Below are 20,910 nucleotides of genomic sequence, written 5' to 3' on the forward strand. Positions count from 1 at the left end.
AGCCTCCCGGCATCTCTGTGGCCTCTTTGGCTCCTGGATGCTTCCTTCTCTCTGATGATAAGTGGAGCTTATCTCGGTGTCCAGCAGAAAGCTTGACCGGAAGCCAAGACTAACTGCTGGCACGGAAGTTTTCCTGGTGAGGGCCCAGGACAACTCCCAGCTGCCGTATCTGGAGCTGCCTCTCACCTCGTTAGGGATGCACCCTGCCCAAGGAAGTCTGACAGTCAGTCCAACATGTATGTTGTATATCAGAGGTCCCTGGTGGCCTCTGGACACATGTAGCTATGTTTTGCCCACCTTGCCTCACACGGGCTTGTCCTGCTTTTTATGGCTAAAATAATTTCAATGTTTAAACATAAAGGATATTTCATGCAAAACTTAGGAGATTTACATAAAAACCCAATTCAAATTTAGAAATTAAAAGGTTTCTTTGTTATTAGTGCCATTGAGTTGATTCTGACTCCTAGTATATAGCAGAGCAGAAGGCTGCCTGGTCTTTTTGCGCCATCCTTCTGGCACCATATCAGACAACGAGCCACTGCCATTCATAGGGTTTTCACAGCGAATTTACTGGAAGTGGGTGGCTAGGTCCTTCTTGCTAGTCTGTCTCAGTCTGGAAGCTCCACTGAAACCTGTCCACCATGGGTGACCCTGCTGGTATTTGGAATACCAGTAGCTTTCGGCATCACAGTATCATGCAGCCACCACAGTATGACAACCGACAGATGAGTGGTGTGGTACCCTAACCAGAAAGACACCTGAGCTGTGGTGGTGAGAGAGCCGAATCTTAACCACCAGGTCAATCAGCAGGGCTGGCTTCTTGAAAATTACAAACACTGGGCTGTCGCGGTGATGTGTCTTTAGATGGGACATCTGCTCTTCAGTTTTGCTACAGTCCCCACCATTTCCTGTTGTTCCCCAATACCGAAGCCAAATGTCAGTTGCCATTTATCAACTTTCACCTGAGTTGGCTTTACTGGTTTACATTATCCACCTGGCCCCGTAGGCATCTGAGGTTGAGACCTCTGGTGTATTCATTCTAGCTATTTCTGACAACCTGTATGAGGCAGGTAGTGTGGCTGAGGAAGGAGAATGGGCCCTGCCCTCAGAGACCTCTTTCTTACTGGCCCTGGCACGTGTTTGTTCATTTGTAAACTGGAGACGTTGCTACCCATACTCAAGATCGCCCTTGAGAATTCAGTGACAAAATGCAATTATCTCCCAAGTCAGCAGTCAGCAAACTTTTTCTGCAGAGGGCCAGAGAGTAAATATTTTAGGCTTTGCGTGCAATAGTCTCTGTAGCAACGCAGCTCTGCAGCCGCGGGGCAGAAGCAGCCGTAGACAATACATAAATGAGCAGGCGTGGCCGTGTCCCAATTACAAAAGCAGGCGCCCCGGACTAGGGGTGCTGATGGCAGTTGCTGACTTTGTCCTAGGCGACTGCCTCCTTCCCTCGGCTGCTGCCCCGAGTCCACTCCACATGTTGCAGGTACGAGAGCAACTTCAGAAAGTACGAGGCAGAACTGAACAACAAATACACAACCAGAGTTTGCAGCCTTCCTCCCTCTCTGCCTCCCAAGTGGGGCGTCAGCTCTGCACAGCGTCAGCTGTGCAGATTCTGACTGTGGAGCAGAGAAGAAAGCTCAGGAGTCCAGACAGGCAAGACAATGTGCACAATAAAGACGAGAAGGTGGGAGCGAGGCGGAGTGAACTGCAGATGATCTGGAGCTGCAGGGAGGAGTTTTGAGAGAGTGGAGAGGGGACGTTTTTGGACAGAGCTGCTGGGCACACGGCAAAGTGCAGGGAGACACCAGCAGGCTGACTGCAAGTTCTGCCCGCACGGAGGCCAGCTGTGTGTCCTCTGAGGGACTCCAGGGAAGATGTGAAACGCACTTTGGTTTTCTTGGTTGACGGATTCGCGGTGACAGGGTGCTAACGCCAAGTGAGTTTTCTGAGGGTTGCACTTATGCTGGATCATGTCACTCCCTCCTCAAAACCCTTCACAGCTTCCAATGGCACTAAGAATGGAAGCCCGACTCCACACCCAGGCAGGTGCCAAACCCCGCCTTCCCTCACTTCCTGCCCATCCCCCAGCTCTATCATCCTCGGCACTCCCCACCTGTTCTTCTTTCTGAGTTTCAGGCACTGCTCTGGCTTTTGCAAGAGCCTCTCCCTTGCCTGGGAATGCTCTTCTCCTTGTCTCTTTCTCTCCTGCAGAGTTCAGCTGAAATGCCACCTCCTCAGGAAGCTTCCCCAATTGTCCATGGCAGCCCTGTGCCTCTCTGCCATCCTTCAAGCTGGGGTTTCTCTAATTGTAATCTGCTTCCGCCATCACCCCACACTCAGGGCCCAGGACTGGCCAGGCTTACAGACGCTGAGTCAATACAAGCTGAAAAAATGAACAATACCTATACAATACACACAAAGATGTATTACACATTTTTCATTCATTCAGCATATTTATTGAACACCTACTATTAAGGGCCAGGTATGAGCTAGTACCAGGGAATACAAATTCAGAACAGTAGGTGTTAAAGACATGCACACAGTTTTCTTGCTTTCATTTCCTTTACTTCTGAAAACCTGCCCCAGAGATAGTTAGAGAGACCTCAGAAATGGGTTATTTCCTAATTCACACTGCAGACCAGGATCTCTCAATTTCAGCACAATGGAAATTTGGGGCCAGATAATTCTTTGTTGTGGGGGAACTGCCTATGCATCGTAGGAAGCCAGCCAGTCGTACCTCCACCCACGTTGTAACAACCAAAAGTAGAGAACCAGAGGTCTAGATGGAACTAACTGCCTATCCTGGACCAGAACCCCGAGTAACCTGCGTCTTAGAGACATCAGCATCTCGGGAGACTCTGAAACAAGCCCAGAACCTGGAAGTCAATGAGAAAGTGAGCAAGGCTTCTGGCATGCTCCCACTCCAACATAAATAATGCAGACAAAACGTAAACACGCCAATTCCATGAGGCTACCAAGGACCAGGTCTGAAAAAAGACAGAACACAGGACGCAAACCACAAAAACGACTAAACAGCCCCCTCTCCCGACACACACTGAGCATCGGCTGCTTCTTAACCAGTGACGCCTCTGGACCCCTCTACTCCTCCTGCCTTCTAGATAAAAATTATTAAGCTACCCAATCACTGAACTGCCCTCACGTCCTGATAACACTCAAATCCTCCTTCAGGGTTGCCAGATAAAATACAGGATGCCCAGTTAAATTCAAATTTTAGATAAACAATGAATACTTTTTTAGTTGAAGTATGTCCCAAATATCACATAGGATATGCTTATGTCATATCTGAAATTCCAGTTCAGCTGGGTGTCTGGTGTTTTAATTTGCTAAATCTGCAACGCTTCCTTCCTTAGAATTAGCCAGCACAAGCCCCAATCCTGTCATAAGCCCCTCCCAGTTACCCCACGCTTCTTCTGGTGTGTGTTCTCCCTGGCTGCAAGTTAGCAAACCTAATTCTGATGAAGTATGCATTCCTGGGGGTCTTTGAGAAGGGCGAGCCCCACTTTTTGAGGCAGGAAACTCTGGGAGGTGACCATCTGAAAGAGACAGCTGGGGGCGGCCAGTAGAGGACAGGCTGGGAGGGAGGAGTGGGGAAATCAGGCATCTCCATTAACAAGCGTCCAACACAGACCCAGACATGGAGCACGGTGTAAGGAGGGGGCTTAGAGCTCATTTCAGAGCAGCCAAGGCACAGAGTCAGCATTTTAAGGCCCCAAGAGTGCTAGGTCCCATCTCTAAGAAATTCCTTCCAAGGTGAAGTGCAGTCACCAAGGAACCACCACAGAATTCACAAACTGTGTGACACTAGGCAAGTTTTGTAAACTCTCCATGTCCGTTTCCTCATCTGTAAAATGGGCATAATGACAGTGTGAGGATTAAATAAGCTAATGGGTTTCAAGTGCTCAGAACGATCCCTGAAATAGTGTTTGTGAAATTAAACATAAATTTTAAAAAGTAGTTGAATAAGGAGCGAGGCTGGGCCGTGCATGTGGCGTGGCACCAAAACGGTATGTTTCACCTAAATGCCAGGCATTTAGCAAAGGATATTCAGCTGGTTTTTCTGTTCCTTTGGCTAACAGAGGTGGACACCAACAGTAGAGTTTAAAAGTTCACTTCCCTCAGGCTCTCGCTGGAGACAGGAGGAGCCTGCATCCCGGAATCTTAGCAGAGCGAATGTTCGAGCACAGTGAATGTGGGTAAGTGGCGATGGCAGGTGACGGAGGCTTTGTGCGTCAATTTTGCTTCTTTCTGTTACTGGGTTCTGGGTAGCTAAGTCACTCTGCCTAGTAGGGTGTCTGTGTGCAGCAGCTTTTGAGAGAGCAAATATAATGTGGGGGTGTCGCGGGAAAGCAGACAAAACAAGTAGAACATCTTTTCAGACGGTGGCAACAGCACCAAAGCTTACAGAGAGTGAGTGAGTGAAATCATCAAAGTACTATATGTCTAAATGTGGGGGCCCAGGGCAGACCACCCCCAAATATCCCACAATGGCATATTGATTATTTTGAATTAAAGCTACTTGAGAAGTAAAAGGTCTTTCTGACCCTCCTGTCTCTGTTCGCCTGACAGCAGGAGATCACTCCCCTGTGGAAGGGGCTGTCCTGCGTCCCCATCACCAGAGCGAGGGCATGCCTGGAGAGAGCAGCCTGCAGAAACAAACCTTGTTGATTTCCTATCCCAAACTGAAACTCTGTTTAAGTTTCTCACTAACTATGTACCCCAAACTTAAGTTTGTCTTGTCAATTGTTCACAAATTTATTGTTTCTTTGTGTAAAAGATATATATACTGCCTGCTTTGTGCACTCTCCAAGCATCATTGCTCTATGATCTCCAAAATGTATGTATTAAACTGGGTTTTTCTCCTGTTAATCTTGTCTTATGTCAAGTTTATTATTAGTCCAGCCATAAGAACACAAGAAGGGAAGAAAGGGGATTTTCCCCCACCCGGACATAAACTACTTGATGGCACAACCCAGCTGGGAAGGTGACATTACTCTATTTTCCAGAGGGGAACATGAAGCCAGGTCTAGAATACAGCCATTTTTATGCTTTTTGTATCATCCTGTTTACTCATTCACACATAGGCTATAGAGCAGCAGTTCTCAAACTTGAATCCCCTGGTGGGCTTGTTAAAATACAGACCCCTGGGCCCCACCCCCCAGCATGCCTGATTCACTAGGTCTGGGGCGGAATCCAAGAATCTGCATTTCCAACAAGTTCCCCAGTGAAGCTGATGCTGGTAGCTGGCACTACACTTCGAGAACCTCTGGTGGAGGCTGCCTTGCTATCAAGCTCTGGGCGATGCCAAGGCTGCCCGAGCTGAACAGGGACTACATTTCAAGTATTCGTTACTTCCTAACATGCACACAAATGCAGAGACGCAGACTCAGCATTTCACCTTGAAGGGACCTACCTGGTTAATCAGTGTTTCCCAGGCCCTCTGAGGATAGTGTGAAAGATGATGTGAGTGGAGCCATATTAAAAGAGAGCTGGAGCAGCCACTTCACAGGAATTGCCTCGCACATCTTGTTTTCTTTATTTTCCAAAATAGACCAAACCACCGACATTCCGAGAAGTCAGTAGGGACAAGAATATCCTGTTTGTAGGGACTGAAGAAACTGGACTTGGCTGATGACCAAATCGTTAACCAGTCAATGAAGCACAAGTCTAGCCTTTTAGCTGATGGCTGAATCTCAAGCCAACTGATGCATAAATTAAAAGCAAAAAGATACTGGGGTATATAAGGATGCCATTTGGTTTAAAACTAATTCGGCCTGAGCTTGTCCTTCCAGAAAGGCCTGACATGGCTTGTTGAGCATGCACTGTACATATGCTTTCAACATTTACAATGTCACTAAGCCAAGAATGATGCCCTTAAAGATAGGGATGCATGTCTCCTCCCATGTCAGCATTTCTTTAAGGATAAGCATTTCTTCCCAGAAACTAAGGATTAACTAGTGATCTACTGTGCTCTCCTCGTGACCACTGACCTGCTGTGCTATCAAGCATCTCATGACTGTAGTAAAAGGGATATTCCTGTCATGTCTGAAGTATGTTCCTTGTTCCAAGACAGTTGATGACCGCACTGTACAACCTCTTCTTCCAAGTGCTTCCTTCTCTGGTGAAGGTTGTTCCCGGGCTACAGTCCTCAAAACTGGCTCATATAATAAACTCACCGCAATTTTGATTTATAGATCGATTATGGACTATTTGTGTCGACAGAATCAATGAAGCACAAACCTAGCCTTACCTCATCTAGCACCAGTGAACTCTTCCTCAACACAACTTACCTCATCTTCCTCCCCTTTATCCATAAAAACCCTGAGCCCCTCTCCTGTGATTGGAGCACATTTGAGTTTCGGCTCGAATCTGGGTCTCCCAAATTGTAATTCTTGAGACCTCAAATGAACTTTTGCTTCTCTAGCAGTTTATGCCTCTTATTTGTTGACAGTAGCAATCACCTGGGCCCTTGTTCAGGCCAAAGGCTTCCATTCCCTCCCTTGGAGGTTCTGATTCAGTGGGTATGAGACAGGTCTGAGAATTTCCATCTTATCACGTACGCACAGGGATTCTTATCCCATGAGATGTGTGGGGAAGGAAATCCTCCACTGGAACTCCCTTGCTTAACGGATGAGGAAACGGAAATGTGAGGAGCTGGTATATGCAGCCCAGGTCTCCGGCAACACCAGGTACAACAGGTCCCAGCACTGGGGGCAACGGCTTCCTCAGACCCTGGCTTTACACCACCTGGATGAAGATGAGTCCAGTCCCTGCAGAAAAACCCGGGGCCCAGCCAAATCAGTGCAAGTTCACAGAGGGAACTCAGCCCGTGTGCATGTGCTCTGTGTAGGGCCAGCGCTCAAGGACTCTGCAACCTCCGGCCCACGATCGAGTGCCAGCACTAAGTGCTTTTTAGGAGTGATATCATGAATTCTTACAACAGCAGCCCTATGAGGGAAGGAGGTACATTCATCCTCAGCTTCCAGATAAGGAGGCTGAGGCCCAAAGAGTTGAGAGAACTTGCTCAAAGTTGCACAGGTAGAAGGTAATGGAACCGGGGTAAGACCAGTTTTAGGGTTTGGCTCACTCGAGAGATAGGCAGGACTCTTAACCACACCTGTCCTGCCTGCACGGTTATGACATAATAAAAATTATTATGGTCTTTATTATATATTTATTATATATGGTCTTTGACCCTGGTTCCTGACACAGAGCTCCTAAAACCCTCGGAATTTCCTGAGTGATAGAGGTGATAGAAGTGTCTTTTGTTATCCATGGCAAGCCCCTTTCAACCATACCTGAGTTTATGTTAATCTGGGGAAGCCCCCAGATGGCTTCCGGATGGGGGCTGGTTGCCATTGGAACCAACCATGTGATTAGAGGGTTGGAATTTTCAGCCCCACCCCTCGGCCCCACCACCAGGGAGGGGAGGGAGGCTGGGGATTGGGTTAATCCCCAGTTAATTTCAACGGCCAATGATTTAATCAGTCATGCCTACATTACGGAACCTCCACAAAAAACATAAAGGAAGGGGTTTGATTGTGAAGCTCAAACATGAATGACCTTGTGGCTGGTGAGGCTGAAAGGGTGCTGCACCCCAAACTCCACGGGTGCAGAAGCTCCTGTGCTCAGGACACTTTCCGACACTGGCCTATGAACCTCTTCATCTGGCTGTTCATCTGTACCCTTTATCTTTTATAATACACCGTACCAGTAAATAAAGTATTTCCCTTAGTTCTGTGGGCCTTGATAGCAAATTACTGAACCTGAGGAGGGGTTGTGGGAACCTCTGATTTGTAGCCAAGTCAGACAGAAGTGTGGGTACCCTGGGGAGCCACTACTTGCCGTTGGCGCCTCAGTGGGGGCCAGTCTTGTGGGACTAAGGCCTTAACCTGTGGGGTCTGCACTAACTCTGTCAGAATGGAATTTAATTGTAGGACACCCAGCTGGTGTCCACTGTGAAAGATGGCATGAGTGGAGCCATATTAAAATAGAGCTGGAGCAGCCATTTCAGAGGAGTTGACTTGCACATCTTGTTTTCTTTATCTTCCAAACTGGACCAAACCGCCAACGTTCCAAGAAGTCAGTAAGGATAAGAATATCCTGTTTGTAAGGACTGATAAAACTGTACCTGGCTGATGATCGAATCGTGAACCAATCAATGAAGCACAAGTCTAGCTTTTTGCCTGATGATCAAACCTCAAGCCAATCTATCAAGTACAAACCTAGCCTTACCTCATCTAACACCGACGAACTCTTCTTAATACCACTCACCTCACCCTCTCATTTCCCCCATAAAAACCCTGAACCCCTCTCCTGTAACTGGGACATGTTTTGGGTTTCCACCTGAATCTGTGTCTCCTGAATTGCAATTCTAATTGCACAAATAAATCTCTGCTATTTAAACTGTAGTGATTTTTCCTTGGTGAACACCACAGAGTAGCACAACCAGAGACACTCACAACTAGAATATACAAGTATGTACTGGGGGGCTTTGGGGAGAAGAAGGAGATTAAAAAAAAAGATTGGCAACAGTTGTTAGCTCAGGTGTCAATCTTAAAAAAAAAACACACACACACACAATATACCACAGAGAACTGGAGAACTGGCTGATGTGGGAAAAGCCCATACATTTGGTGTCAGAAGTGTTATGAGTAGAGAAACAGTTTTCTTTTAGTGGTGAAGGAAGATGCAGCCTAAATAAAGGGCCCGTGTAGAACCACAGAGCCTCCAGGTTCAGGGAATGGTGTTTCGAGAACGTCCCAAAGATGTGCTTACCTGTGTCTGCACCTCTTACTTCCTGACATCCTCTCCACCCTGGGGGACTGATGCCCCTGCGGCATGACCCACCCACAGTGGGCCCCTGTGCCCTGTCCTTCCTCTCAGAGACCCCAATTTACCTCTTTTCATCCCCTCCTACTCAGCACACATGAACTCAAATTTCCTCTCTAGTCTCATCTCAGCTACTGGTTTAGAAAGCCCTTTATACTAAATTGTGAATGACTAATGGTACCATTTGACACACTGCCAGTAAGTGCTACGTACTAATTCAAAATGAATCTCTGGCTAGAAGTACAGGCAGGTGGGAGAGATATTTTAGGGCAGGCCATTCTCCTTTCGAGAAGGTAAGAGAAAGGAGAAAGAAGACTGTATCTCACAGTAGTTCCTCCCTTGACATCTTCCCATCTGGGACAGTGGGCTCTAGGTACCTCACTAGCTAAAGGTGAGAAGCTATTCCTAAAAATGGAGGAGAAATCTATAACTTAGAGTCCCTATGTACTCTGGTGACCTAGGCTGACCCACGGCACCATCTTAAGGCCAAGAGAAGCTTGCTGTGCCTTTCCCTATCTTCCCTCAGTCCATCCACGGATGATCCTTTATCTCCCTGGGCTCAGCTGGAACTCTCAGGCTCTGTCGCTGCTGAACATGAGGCCCCCAGAGAAACAGAAGGTGGGGCGTCCGCCTCCCTTGCACACCCCCAGAGCCTCCTGGGGGGTTGGCAGTGTTAGGAGGCTGAACTTCCACACAGCTGATCTCCTCGCCCAGTTAGGAGTCCAACTGACAGCCCACAGGCCAGAGCCAGCCCTCTGGAGCATTTTCTTTCACCCTCACAATGCTTTTTAAATTGGGATTAGTTTACAGAAAAATCTGGATTTCTGGCCTCTCTTGAAAAATATCGGAAGACCCACATTCATTCTTGTGTGACAACAGCTGGTTGGAACTGAATTAGCAGCTTCCACTTCCTGGAAGGGGCCTGTCCCTCCAGTTGGCCATAGTCTCCACCAAAACTACCTGTCTGACGCCAGGCCCTCATTCATTTCATTCCCATCACTCTGTCTGGCCCTGTAGGTTTCTGAATTTGTGATGAAACTGTTTGCCTATGTTTGGGTCTCTAAGATGGCCTCAGTGAACCCTGCATCCTGGTGTTCACACCCTTGAGTAGTGTGTCCTTGAGTGAGGGGTGGGCCACTTGACCGGCTCCTAATGAACAGAATACGGCACAAGTGACGGGGGCATCCCCCTCAAGATTAGGCTATAAACAGACTGGGGCTTTCATCTATTGTTCTCTCCTTTGTCACTTGCCCTGGGGGAAGCCAGCCGCCAGGTTGTGAGGCCAGCCCTGTGGAGAGGCCAAGGCGGTGAGGGAGTGAGACCTGCCAAGTGAGTTCTGATGTGGATTCTCCACCGATCAAGCCTTCTGAAGAGACTGCAACCCGGCTGACAACTGGATGGCAATCTCACAGGGACCCTGAGCTGGAAGCACTCGGCTAAACCACACTCAGATTTCTGACCCACAGAAAGTGTGAGGCATAAATGTTTGTTGTTTTAAGTCACTAAGGTTTGGGGTAGTTTTGCAGCAATAGATAATACAACTTCGGATTTTGTTGTGAAGGCGGTTTTCTGTGTATCAACGTAAAGACAGCTGAAAGCATGTTATCCTGGAAATCAGGCCGCATCCATTTCGTCTTGGTCCAGTGACCCTGCTGGCGACGGCCACTCACACATCTGACTTTAGGTACCAGAGCAATATACAAAACACATCGCTGTCAGGATTTTACATTATGAAAAAGAGCCCAGAAAGTAATGCTACTAATACATCCGTGATTCCTCAGTGAACAGGAAGTTCCCCTCCAGTGATATTTAAATCAACCAACTTAGAACAAGTTTTCCCATGGTTCTAGAATCTCTTGGAAGACAGTCACTCTTTTAAGGCACAATCCCTGGTTGAAGAAATTTGGGGACAAGGAAAGGAGAGAGTTGTAGAAGAGGTGGGGAACAAATCATCTCAGTGTTAATTGTTAAGAAACACTATTTAAAACTTGGAAATAAGGCAAAAAGGTGGATGGCGCACGTCTTTCTGATAACGTGTTCAGTGCTATGAATTTTCCTCTGCTGCTTTAAATGTATGTTATTGATTCTGACAGGTAGCATTTTGATTATGTTTGTTTTTTAGAAATTCTATAATTCCAGTTTGTATTTCCCCTCTCACTCAAGAGTTGTTTATTGGAAAGTTTTAAAGTTTCCAGGTGGAAGAGCCATTTGTTTTTGAGTATATCCTTTCACCATCACGCTTGGGCATTGCTTAACAAGGTTATTACTTAAAGGTTATTTCATTATCTAGAGGAATGTACTTGTGTTTGACTTTGCTTTGTGCTGTTAATGAAGGGCTCAGGCACTGAGAGGTCACATGTCAGCCTGGAGATTTCTGTTCAGAACAAAAAAAAAAAGGATTACCCCAAAAGCTACAGTTTTATTGCCTTGTAGGACTTTGACCAGTTTTGACTTTAACTCAGCAACCTTATTATATAATGACTTTTTAAGTCAATTACAAACACAGCATTTGTCAGTGTTCTTTGAACCAGTATTACACTGGTTTCCTGGTTCCATGCATGAGCTGAATAAAACTTTGACCAATGTTCATTGTATACTGTATGAGTCATGTTTTAAATTTTTGAAAATTATAAATTGACACAATAGTCTTTCAAATCTACATCTTCCTTCTTGGCATCTTAGCAATGAGGAAAATTCAGTTACAAGTAAGCCTGGAGAAATATGTGGGTGAGGGGAAACAGGTGAATGTATTTCAGTCTTGATTTTTAAAAAACAAAGTTCCTTGAGCAAGTGAGAATGTGTTGAGGCCTGACGGGCAACATTTAACATCAGAAATGGATGGCCAAAATGTGCTGGAAAAATACCCTATAAAACCATGAAATCCATTGCTTTTTGGAAACAGACAGGAACTGCTGTCCAATAAATTCACGGCATTCCTAGAAAGCCATGCCCTAGGGGGCTGATCTGTGTCCTGGAGGCATTTGGAGCAGATGGTGAGAGATATGCATGTGTATTCTAAAAAAGCCAACTGCTCCTCCAGAGAGAGGCCACTGTCCCCGTGACCTCTCCAGATGGAGTTTCCTGGGACATCTTGCTGGAAAAGGGGGAACAGGATCAGAGCAGAACCCTCTGGAAGGCTACATAGGGTGGGGGGGCCACAGGAGACAGTCAGGTCCGATTCCCATCCCTGCTGTAGACTAGCCACCCTGGCACCTCTACCTCCCTGGGCCTCAGCTTCCCCATTTATAAAAGGAGGAGGTTTAGACTAGCTAAAATGTAAGCCTTTGCTGTCCACTACTCCAGCCACCAGCCACATGTGGCTACTGAGCACTTGATAACGTGTCTGGTCTGAACTGAGACATGCTCAGTGTAAAATACACACTGGATTTCAAGGTGTGGCACAAAAAAAAAGAACGCAAAATATCTGATTAATACTTTTATATTGATTACATGCTGACATGATAATATTTTAAATACACTAAGTTAAATAAAATATATTATTAAAATCAATTTCACTTGTTTGATTTGTTTTAATGTGGCTACTAGAACATTTAAAATGACACCTGTGGCTTATCGGTACTTCTATGGGACAGCATTGCTATGACCTTTCCAGATATAAGTGTCTAAGATGAATTTATTTATGGAAAATAAAAGACATACCAAGGACTGATGTCAGGTATGCTTTGCAATATTATTATGAAAAATTATCAGTATGTCGATCACTCTGACCACATCTCTAATTGCTATTGTTTCCACTGCAGGTTGCTGAGTCCTTTCCTCATCATAGACTGGTGCATGGTGCCCCCCTGGATGCTTGGCATGGGATGTGACATCTACTCACTGTCCTGGGGACATGCTGGGAGGTCAAGGGCACAATGCTCATATCTATGGCTTTTAAGCACCCACAGATCCATGCAAGGATTTGTTCAATGAAATTATTGACTAAAATGTGATTTTGGTTCCACCCATTATTTTTCAAGCCTCTGCCATCTCTGTCCACGGTTACACAAAAGTGAATTGTTGTCTGGGCTATACACGGGGAGAAATGACTCTCCACACAAAGAGTAGTCTGAAAATTCATATGCCAGGAATCACTGAGGCCCAAGATGTGCAGCTGCGCCGGAGACGGATGGTGGAGTATAAAGAAACATCACCCCGGGTTTATCTATTTTGTAGAGTCAGATTTTAGCAATTAGGTTTCTCCAAAGCTAGTCGCACCTCTACTCTTTGTGGTACCAGAGAGCTCTTCCATGGCCTCTTTGAACTATAGTCATGGGCTTTCTGTTTCTGAAAGACAAATATGATGCAGCTGTTACACAAACCATGCAAAAGGACCACACTGAGCCCCTGCTGCACAGCCAGGCCCTCAAACGATCCCCGTCGGGTTGTGAGCCCACACTCGGGGCATCTCCCCACAGAATGAGCCATTTGGAGGCACAGAAGAGGACGATCTCTGTAGTCAAAACATATTTTCTTCCTGGTCAGTTAAGACCAAATGCTCCCGTGTCCCAGAGGCAAAGGGAGGCTGGGAAGCTGCCACTCAGAAAGAGGCAACTCTACCACCTTGTAGGCTAGTGAGGGCAGGCTCACCTGGCCATCCCTGGGAGAAAGCAGAATTGTTGAGTGGGCAGTTCACATCGGTCCTCTTCTGGCACTGTTCTCTGCTGTAAGAGGATCCCCCTCGGGATCAGGGACATGGCAACAAAGGGACAGAACAGATTCCTCATTGCAGAGCTTGAGTTATGAATTGAAGTTTACTTCCTGGCACTACAGTGGGGCCACAGCTAGGCGTTCTACCACAATTTTACCTTCAGACAAAAGAAAAGGCAGATACCAGCTCAGCCCGTGGGAGCTCCACTGTCAGTGGATAAAGTGAGTCTCCACGAGCCTGGAAGGGTAGCTGGAACCTGATGGGGAGAGGTGGAAGGTGAGGGAGAGGAGGCAGAGTGGGGAAAGCCTGGAGGCCGGGCAGTAGCAGGTTTGGGCCACAGGAGCAAACCCATGATGGCGCAGTGGCAGGAGCAGTGGAGGAAGGGTTGGGGAGGAGGTGGAGCACAGCCTGAAAGTCCTTAAATGTCAAGGCAAAGAGTACAGACCTGGTCCTGGGCCCCTCATGGAGCCAGAGTCTGCAAGCAGGCCACGTGGAGGGATGGAATGGTCTGGGAGAAAACACACACACACTCGGTGGTGGTGCAGGTGGACTACAAGCATCATCCACAGCACCCACAAATGAAAGAATGAGAATCTAAGTAAGGAGGCAGATGTAGGAAAAGGAAGAAGAGTGTGGACTTTGGAGACTTGAGGGAAATTTGCCAGCACTGGGCACTTAGACAGCGTAGGGTAGGGGTGGCTTGGGGGAAGCTGCGGAATTCAGGAAAAGGAGGGGTCAAAGATGACTTGGAGCATCTCTGCCCTAATGCAGGACCACCTGGAACTTTTCCCAGCCTAGATGATGTTTTTCTTACACAATCTCTTTCACACAACCCACCCTTGAAATCTTACAGCAATAGGTGTCCCATTTTATTACTCAGGTGCAGATAACTTGGACTGCCTTGTCCCGGGCATCACCTGCCTCCCGCTGTGTGTTTGCACAGAGACCTCCTAGAGCAGGAAGGTCTTATTTCTCACAGGTGGTTGAGGGAAATTAAGAATGGTGCTGGGAAGGACTGTGGAAAATGTGTTTGTCCAGCACAGATTTCTGTGGCCAGAGCTTCCAGGATGTGGCTCCACAAGAACAACAACCACGGAGCATTCTCAGCCACCCCCAAATGCTCAGACAATGTGTGTGTTATCCACGACCCTCGTGTCCCGCGACTTTTCTGAGTCATTTCCACGAGCCAGGACAGACTAGAAACCACAAGTCAAGGCTTGCGACTAGTGGTTAGCAACTCTGGTTTAAAAACACAAACTGGATAGGGGGAGATAAGGATGAAAAAGACATCCAGTGATTGCCTTTCAATTATCTACACTTTACACAAAATCACGTGAGCCCTAATGACCAAGACAGGGATAATGAGCGTGAAGAATTCAGCTGTGAGCCAAGGGCACAGCCATGAGTCCTCGCGTTCTATGAGATTGTCCTCTCCTGTCGTAGGGCATCGCTGGTGCCTGTGGGGAACGGCACCACAGTAGCGTAAGAGTCACTCTGAATTTTAGCCCCACCCACCTTCCTAGATTATACGGAGTCAACCTCAGCTCTCACATCAAAGGCCACCTTCTCAGGAAAGATTCCTCTGGAAGCCCGCGTTACATTATATTTTCTCAGTGCCCCTCTACTTCTCACACAAAGCATTGTTTCCTCTTATGATTTAGTATTATGCATTTAGTACTGTGATTATTTGATTCACAGCTTTCTTTGCCATCAGACTGAAAGCTCCATACAGTCAGGGATGGCTTCTAGTGCTTCTCTCCCAGGAGCCTAGTACAGAGCCTGGCTGATCACAGGTGCTCAATAAATGTGGATAAATAAAGCATGAGGAGTTAAAAGAGGGGCCAGTCTGGCCAGGTGGCCTAGTGGTTAAGTTTACACGCCCCGCTTCAGCAGCCTGGGGTTTGTGGATTTGGATCCCGGGCACAGACCTAGCACCACTAGCCAAGCCACACTGTGGTGGCGTCCCACATAAAGTAGAGGAAGAACGGCAGAGATGTCAGCTCAGGGCCGATATTCCTCGCCAAAATAAAAGAAGGGCCAGTGATGTGCTGAGTGCCAAACCATCTCAGCAACTGAAGGCTACCCCAGCATTCTTAAAGCAGACCTCCGAAGCGTCAGTATTAAATGTCCAGAGGGCAGTTGACTTCATCCTTGCACATAACTGCATGCCTCAAGTATGGAATAATTATTTATTTATTTGTTATAATAACTGATAATAATATTATTCCATAACAACTAATTATGGAATAGCCATAGTAAAGAATAGCACTGTCTATAAAGAAGAGGAAAGAAAGGAAAGATGCGTGGGGTAAGTCTATCATTAACGTGGAGGATCCAACTTAAATAAATTAAACAATTTAAGCTCTGAAAACAAAAACAAAACAAATACAGACAATGCCAAGTTAAATAGTGCAGGCCACTTTGCCAACGTTTTCCTCAAGGGCTTTTGACTCAGGAGAAATGAGGGAAGAGGCCTTGCCCTCAGCAGGTGCAGACAGGCCCCTTGCCTCCTGCCTGACAGATTCTTTCATAGGATGTAGCCCAGAAATACAGGCAAACTACTTTACCTGCTGTTCAACTGGGAGTTTAAAAAAAAAGATGTTTCCCAGGACCGCAGGAAAAACTGTCTACAACAGACCTAACAATAGGTTGTAGTGGGTCCAACAAGGTGTGTTCCTAAGGAATTTTCAAAGGCAATTTTGATGATACTCAATTTTCTCCTTTTGCCTTGACTTTAAAATCTAACTACTGCGTGAGATTGAACCCCGATCCTCTTCCTGACATACAGTGGTAATTAGAGACCAGCCAACACGTAGGCTGAGGGAGGCAGGGCCTTGGGTTAAGGAGCGGGTTGGTTCATCCCTTAAGGCAGGGGACAAAGTAACTATCTCAGCCTAAGACTGTGCTGAGCGGGTCAGGAGCCTGGCGGGTTTGGCGTCTGGTCTACAGGAGACTTGAGGAGCCCCTGGTCTGCCTCATGTGGGTGCATCTTCTTCAGGGTGACTCAAGTTGAGTAAACCGATTGAGGATTGAGACTGCTATGTGCACAGAGCTAACTATTAGGACTGGGAATGGAGACCATCTGTGTCAACATAACTACTTCTTCCAAGATATTCTTACCCAGGAAGTTAAGGCTGTAAACCAATAAGTAACTTTGCTTTTTGCTGTAGGAAATTCCCACAAATTTGTCCTGGCAAACAGTTTGCTCACCTGATAACCAGCTTGCTTCTCACACCGTGCTTTACCAGCCACACGCTCTCGTCAAGACCCTCGCCTTGCTGAACTCTTATGTCACAAACTTTGCTGAAGCCCAATCAAGGCTCTGCCTTGAAAAGCGCAGCTGAAAGGACTTGGGCCTAGACCTCCAAACCCTATAAACATGCCTGCCGACCTCCCCTTGCTTAGACACCAATGGGACGGTGTCCTGGTGACGTCCCCCCTCCTGCAGTCAGTGTAATGAACTTAGCTTTGCTTTATCAACAAGGCTCTCCTGGTAGATTTTTTGAAGTCCAGAATTGACACAGTAACTCAGGTTTAGTCTCTTAGAAACAGGAAGCATATAAATGCTAGTTAATACATACTTACAACCCATCACGGTGGGATAATTATTAAACATTGTCAGTTTCCCTCAGTAATAAAGTTAGGAGGTCTCTATATCATTCCTCCTTTGAGGAAAAGATCTGGTGTTTGAACACCTGCCTATGACAGATTTCAAATGTACATTTGAATTTTTCTGCATTTTTCTACTTTTTTTACAAGATTCTTTTATTTTCCAAATTTTCCACGAGTATGTACTATTTTGAGGGTGAGTGAAGGGACACAAAGCAAAAGCCAAAAGGAAATTATTTCTCAAGTGTCAATCAGAAATAACCACCAAGTCTTTTTTTTTTTTGAGGAAGATTAGCCCTTAGCTAACTGCTGCCAATCCTCCTCTTTTTGCTGAGGAAGACTGGCCCTGAGCTAACATGCGGGCCCATCTTCCTCCACTTTATATGTGGGATGCCTACCACAGCATGGCGTGCCGAGCGGTGCCATGTCCGCACCTGGGATCCAAACCGGTGAACCCCGGGCCGGCGAACCCCGGGCCGCCGAAGCAGAACATGCGCACTTAACTGCTGCGTCACCAGGCTGGCCCCCCAAGTCTTAATTTAAAACACACACACACACAGAATATATAAAACACCCATTTAGAATCTTATCTCATTAAGTTAACAAGGTAATTTTATCCCATTAACACCAACATGCATATAGAAAAGTTGTACAGTTTAATCAAGCTTCCTTGCTTCTCTCCTGCCTGACGATAAGAGGCCTCTGGGGTGTTTGATAAAAGACACCAGCAAATAACGTTCAATCAGTCTCGGGCGAGGCCCAGGAATCTGTCTGTTGTTGCTTTCTTAATGAGCTCTTAAGTGATTCGTACAGTCAAGCAAAGTGTAAAACACATGGGTCTACAGCACTGCCTCACTGGAATGCAAAGTCCAGCCTCTATCGTAAAATCATCCAGCTGAAAACAAACAGCTGAGCGATTGGCAAAGCTTGCCTCCATTGTCTTACGCAGGCTGGCATCTCTCTGTGCCTGGGTCCTGGGCCTGTCTGGAGCACTAACTCACAGAAACCCCAAGCTACTGTAAAACCTGGTAACAGCTCCCAGCTGGGCTCAGGCAAGCTCCCTCAGACAGCAGGCTGCCCTGCGCAGTTCACCGCGGCCCTGCAGCTCCCCACGCAGCAGAGTGAGCACGCTGCCGATCAGCCATCCCAATCAAGGCTTCCCTTTACCTTAAAGAAACTTCCTCGCTTGTCCAGACCGCGGGCACCCATGGTCCAAGCTGACATCTCCCCCAGCAAGGCTCTACTGCACGCCTGGGACTCCTGAAGGTAGAGACATTTCAATGGTTAGTTCAGCCTGTAGGAAATTCCTTTCTAAGCCACAGAACACTCACAACAATAGTCCTGCCAAGATCTTTTTCCGTCAATAACACAGTGCCATTTATTTCCCACCAAAGCCCTTCCACTTCCTTTCAGGCTGATTTCCTGCCTCAGACAGCACAGTTCCTAGACTGTGCCCCACCTCACTGCCCCACCTCCTCTTTCTCCAGCTGACGCAGAAGGTCTCTGGGACTGTGGAAAACAGAATGATTGCTTTGTGTTTGCTTGACCTCACGCTCAAGTCCGAAAGGGACCAATATGAGATGTCACCGTAATCTGCTCTGAAGCTTATGGACTGAATGTGGCTGATCACAGAGGGACAGCCAAAGAATGAGACCCTGCATGTCCGAGGAAATCCCGCTGGAATGGGATGAGGTCATCCTTAATGCTGCCAGCCCTCTACCCCGGCAAGGTCAACACAAGGGCACTGGGAATAAATCCCTCCATTTTCTCCATAGAAATCAAAGACTGGAATGAAATCCTGTGTCCCTGTTTGCAGAGGTCAGTTTGTGTAAGAAATAGCACGTAAACAGCTCCAGGATAACCAGGGGTGGGGGGGGGTGCACTTCGGACACAGAGGGCAATTTAAAGGCATGGTTTGATTCTGATCATAACCATGGCTAGCTCAGCTTGGAAATTTCCCTCCCTCCAGCACCAAAACCCAATAATCTTCCCTCTCGGCAATGAAACCTTCAGTGTCCACTTCTGAGTAAAACACATACATACCTGGGCATCTGGCCTTATGCTGGCCAGCATGCACTCAGGAGACATGGGGGAGCATCCCCACACCCTCCTTGTCCAGTGAGGCTGGACCAGGAGCAATTACAGAACGGCCCGCCCACTCACAATCCCTTCCGCTCACCATAACACTCGCAAGATGCAGCTGGTCCTAACCACGACCAACACGGTGGAAGGACAACAAAGAAAATATTAAGTGAAAACATTTTCAAATATTAAGAGAAAAATATTAAGCGAAACAATCTTGTGCGACATTAAGGACTATTAAAAGGGGTTCAGCTTCGGGGATGGGGTGGGAGGCACTGAAGCCACCGCGGCAGCTGCCAGTTTGCCAAGGTTGTTTCATTATTTGCTGGGGGACAGAGAGCCAGCAGCACCAAAGGACATGTCAACAAGGGGAAAAGCGTAATCACGCGATTTGGAGAGACCTCCATACGCACTAGTGAGCAACCGTCTTTGGAGGGAGGGTCGCTTCAGTGCCGGGATTTGCCTCTCTCTGTTCACATTCACCATGGGCTGCTACGACCAGTGGAATCCATCTAGGAAAAAATAATAATGCAGCGCACACCCCCCCTCCTTCCAGAAGCTTCACCTATTTTTGTCCTCTCTCTATGGCTCAGTCACTTTGAAGGTTTAGAGGTGTCTTCCTTGTGTTTCTTTCCACTTGCAGTCCTGCTGGGACGAAGGCCAACGTTCCCAAAACCTCCTGAGCAGGCTGGTGAGCTTTCCATCGCAATTCCGCTGACTCCAGAGTTCAGGTTCTCGGCTCAGCAGCTGAACGGAGCCACAGCCCCAAGCCCTTTGAAGTTCATCACTTATTAGCAAAGTCCACAGACTGCAGGGACTCCAGGAAGAAAACACAGCGCTGTGCTCAGAACTAAGAGTGAAATGGGAACCACGCCGTAACCTTCGGGAGCAAGGGATTAACTGTTTAGACCCAGAAGCACACAAATAAAAAAGTACACGTCTTGAAACCAAGCCTAATTCTGCAATTCTTTTCCTTTCAGACGTTTTCTCGGCGAGGGATTTGACGTCCCACAGCAGTTAAGGAACAGCTCGGCGGCGAGAGCCAAGACCTCATTCCTCAGCCAACCTAAGTCCCTTTGTTCTGTTCAGAAGTTTCGCATACACGAACCTTTTCCGATGAGCCAAGACAGGCAGGGAATTTTGCCTATAGCAACGGAGCAATTTGGATTCCAGAACTTTACTCGTTTAATTAGCTGTCTGACAAATGCAGGCACGCACTTCAGCCTCAGGTGGTCCTCACTGAAACACGCATTGTGGGTTCCATGCCAGGCAGGCCGATGCCTCATACTTCTTCGGGAAGATGCAGGTCACATCCTCCGTCTTTACAAGGTGCTCCAGGATGGAGACAAGAGTAGGCAACACAAACAGGCTGCCCAGTGCCACCGTGGGTCCTTCCCACGGAATGAAATCCACGCGGACAGCAGCACATCATAGATTGTTCTAATTTTAAAAGGTACGGTTCTTAAGAGCCCAAAGGAAGTTTTAGTTTAAGGTCTTTCCTGCTGTAACAATACTTTCCTTCCCAAACCATAACCTCTAATACCTTGGCTTAATATTGACAGAAATTTAATATAAGTTAAAACAATAACTTCTTTCCATTCACTGTTGCCCACCCCTCCCCCCGGAAGTTACACCAGCAGTTTCATCCTAACCGCACCCCCCCCGAGCCCCCCCCACCCCCCGCCAATAACAGCCTGGACTAAGAAACAAAT

At 47.1% G+C, this 20,910-nt stretch overlaps 1 protein-coding gene across 12 annotated transcripts in view; it reads right to left on the reverse strand.

Annotated features, from left to right (window-relative positions):
- The window catches only part of RIN2 (Ras and Rab interactor 2), a 217,550-nt gene that overhangs the window by 81,239 nt on the left and 115,401 nt on the right, over positions 1 to 20,910 (reverse strand). For 9 of the 12 annotated variants that reach the window (XM_044748549.2, XM_044748553.2, XM_044748554.2 and 6 more), the window contains one exon: positions 18,284 to 18,376. In XM_044748549.2, the coding sequence (XP_044604484.2) occupies positions 18,284 to 18,340 (57 nt within the window). In that variant the 5' untranslated portion in view covers positions 18,341 to 18,376. Of the gene's footprint in view, positions 1 to 18,283; positions 18,377 to 18,588; positions 18,616 to 19,763; positions 20,678 to 20,910 lie in introns of those variants that run through there. The other 3 variants (XM_044748551.2, XM_070485515.1, XM_070485516.1) reach the window with 3 other exon arrangements.

Source organism: Equus asinus, chromosome 15 (genome assembly GCF_041296235.1).
Source record: "Equus asinus isolate D_3611 breed Donkey chromosome 15, EquAss-T2T_v2, whole genome shotgun sequence".
NCBI classification, from domain to species: Eukaryota; Metazoa; Chordata; class Mammalia; order Perissodactyla; family Equidae; genus Equus; species Equus asinus.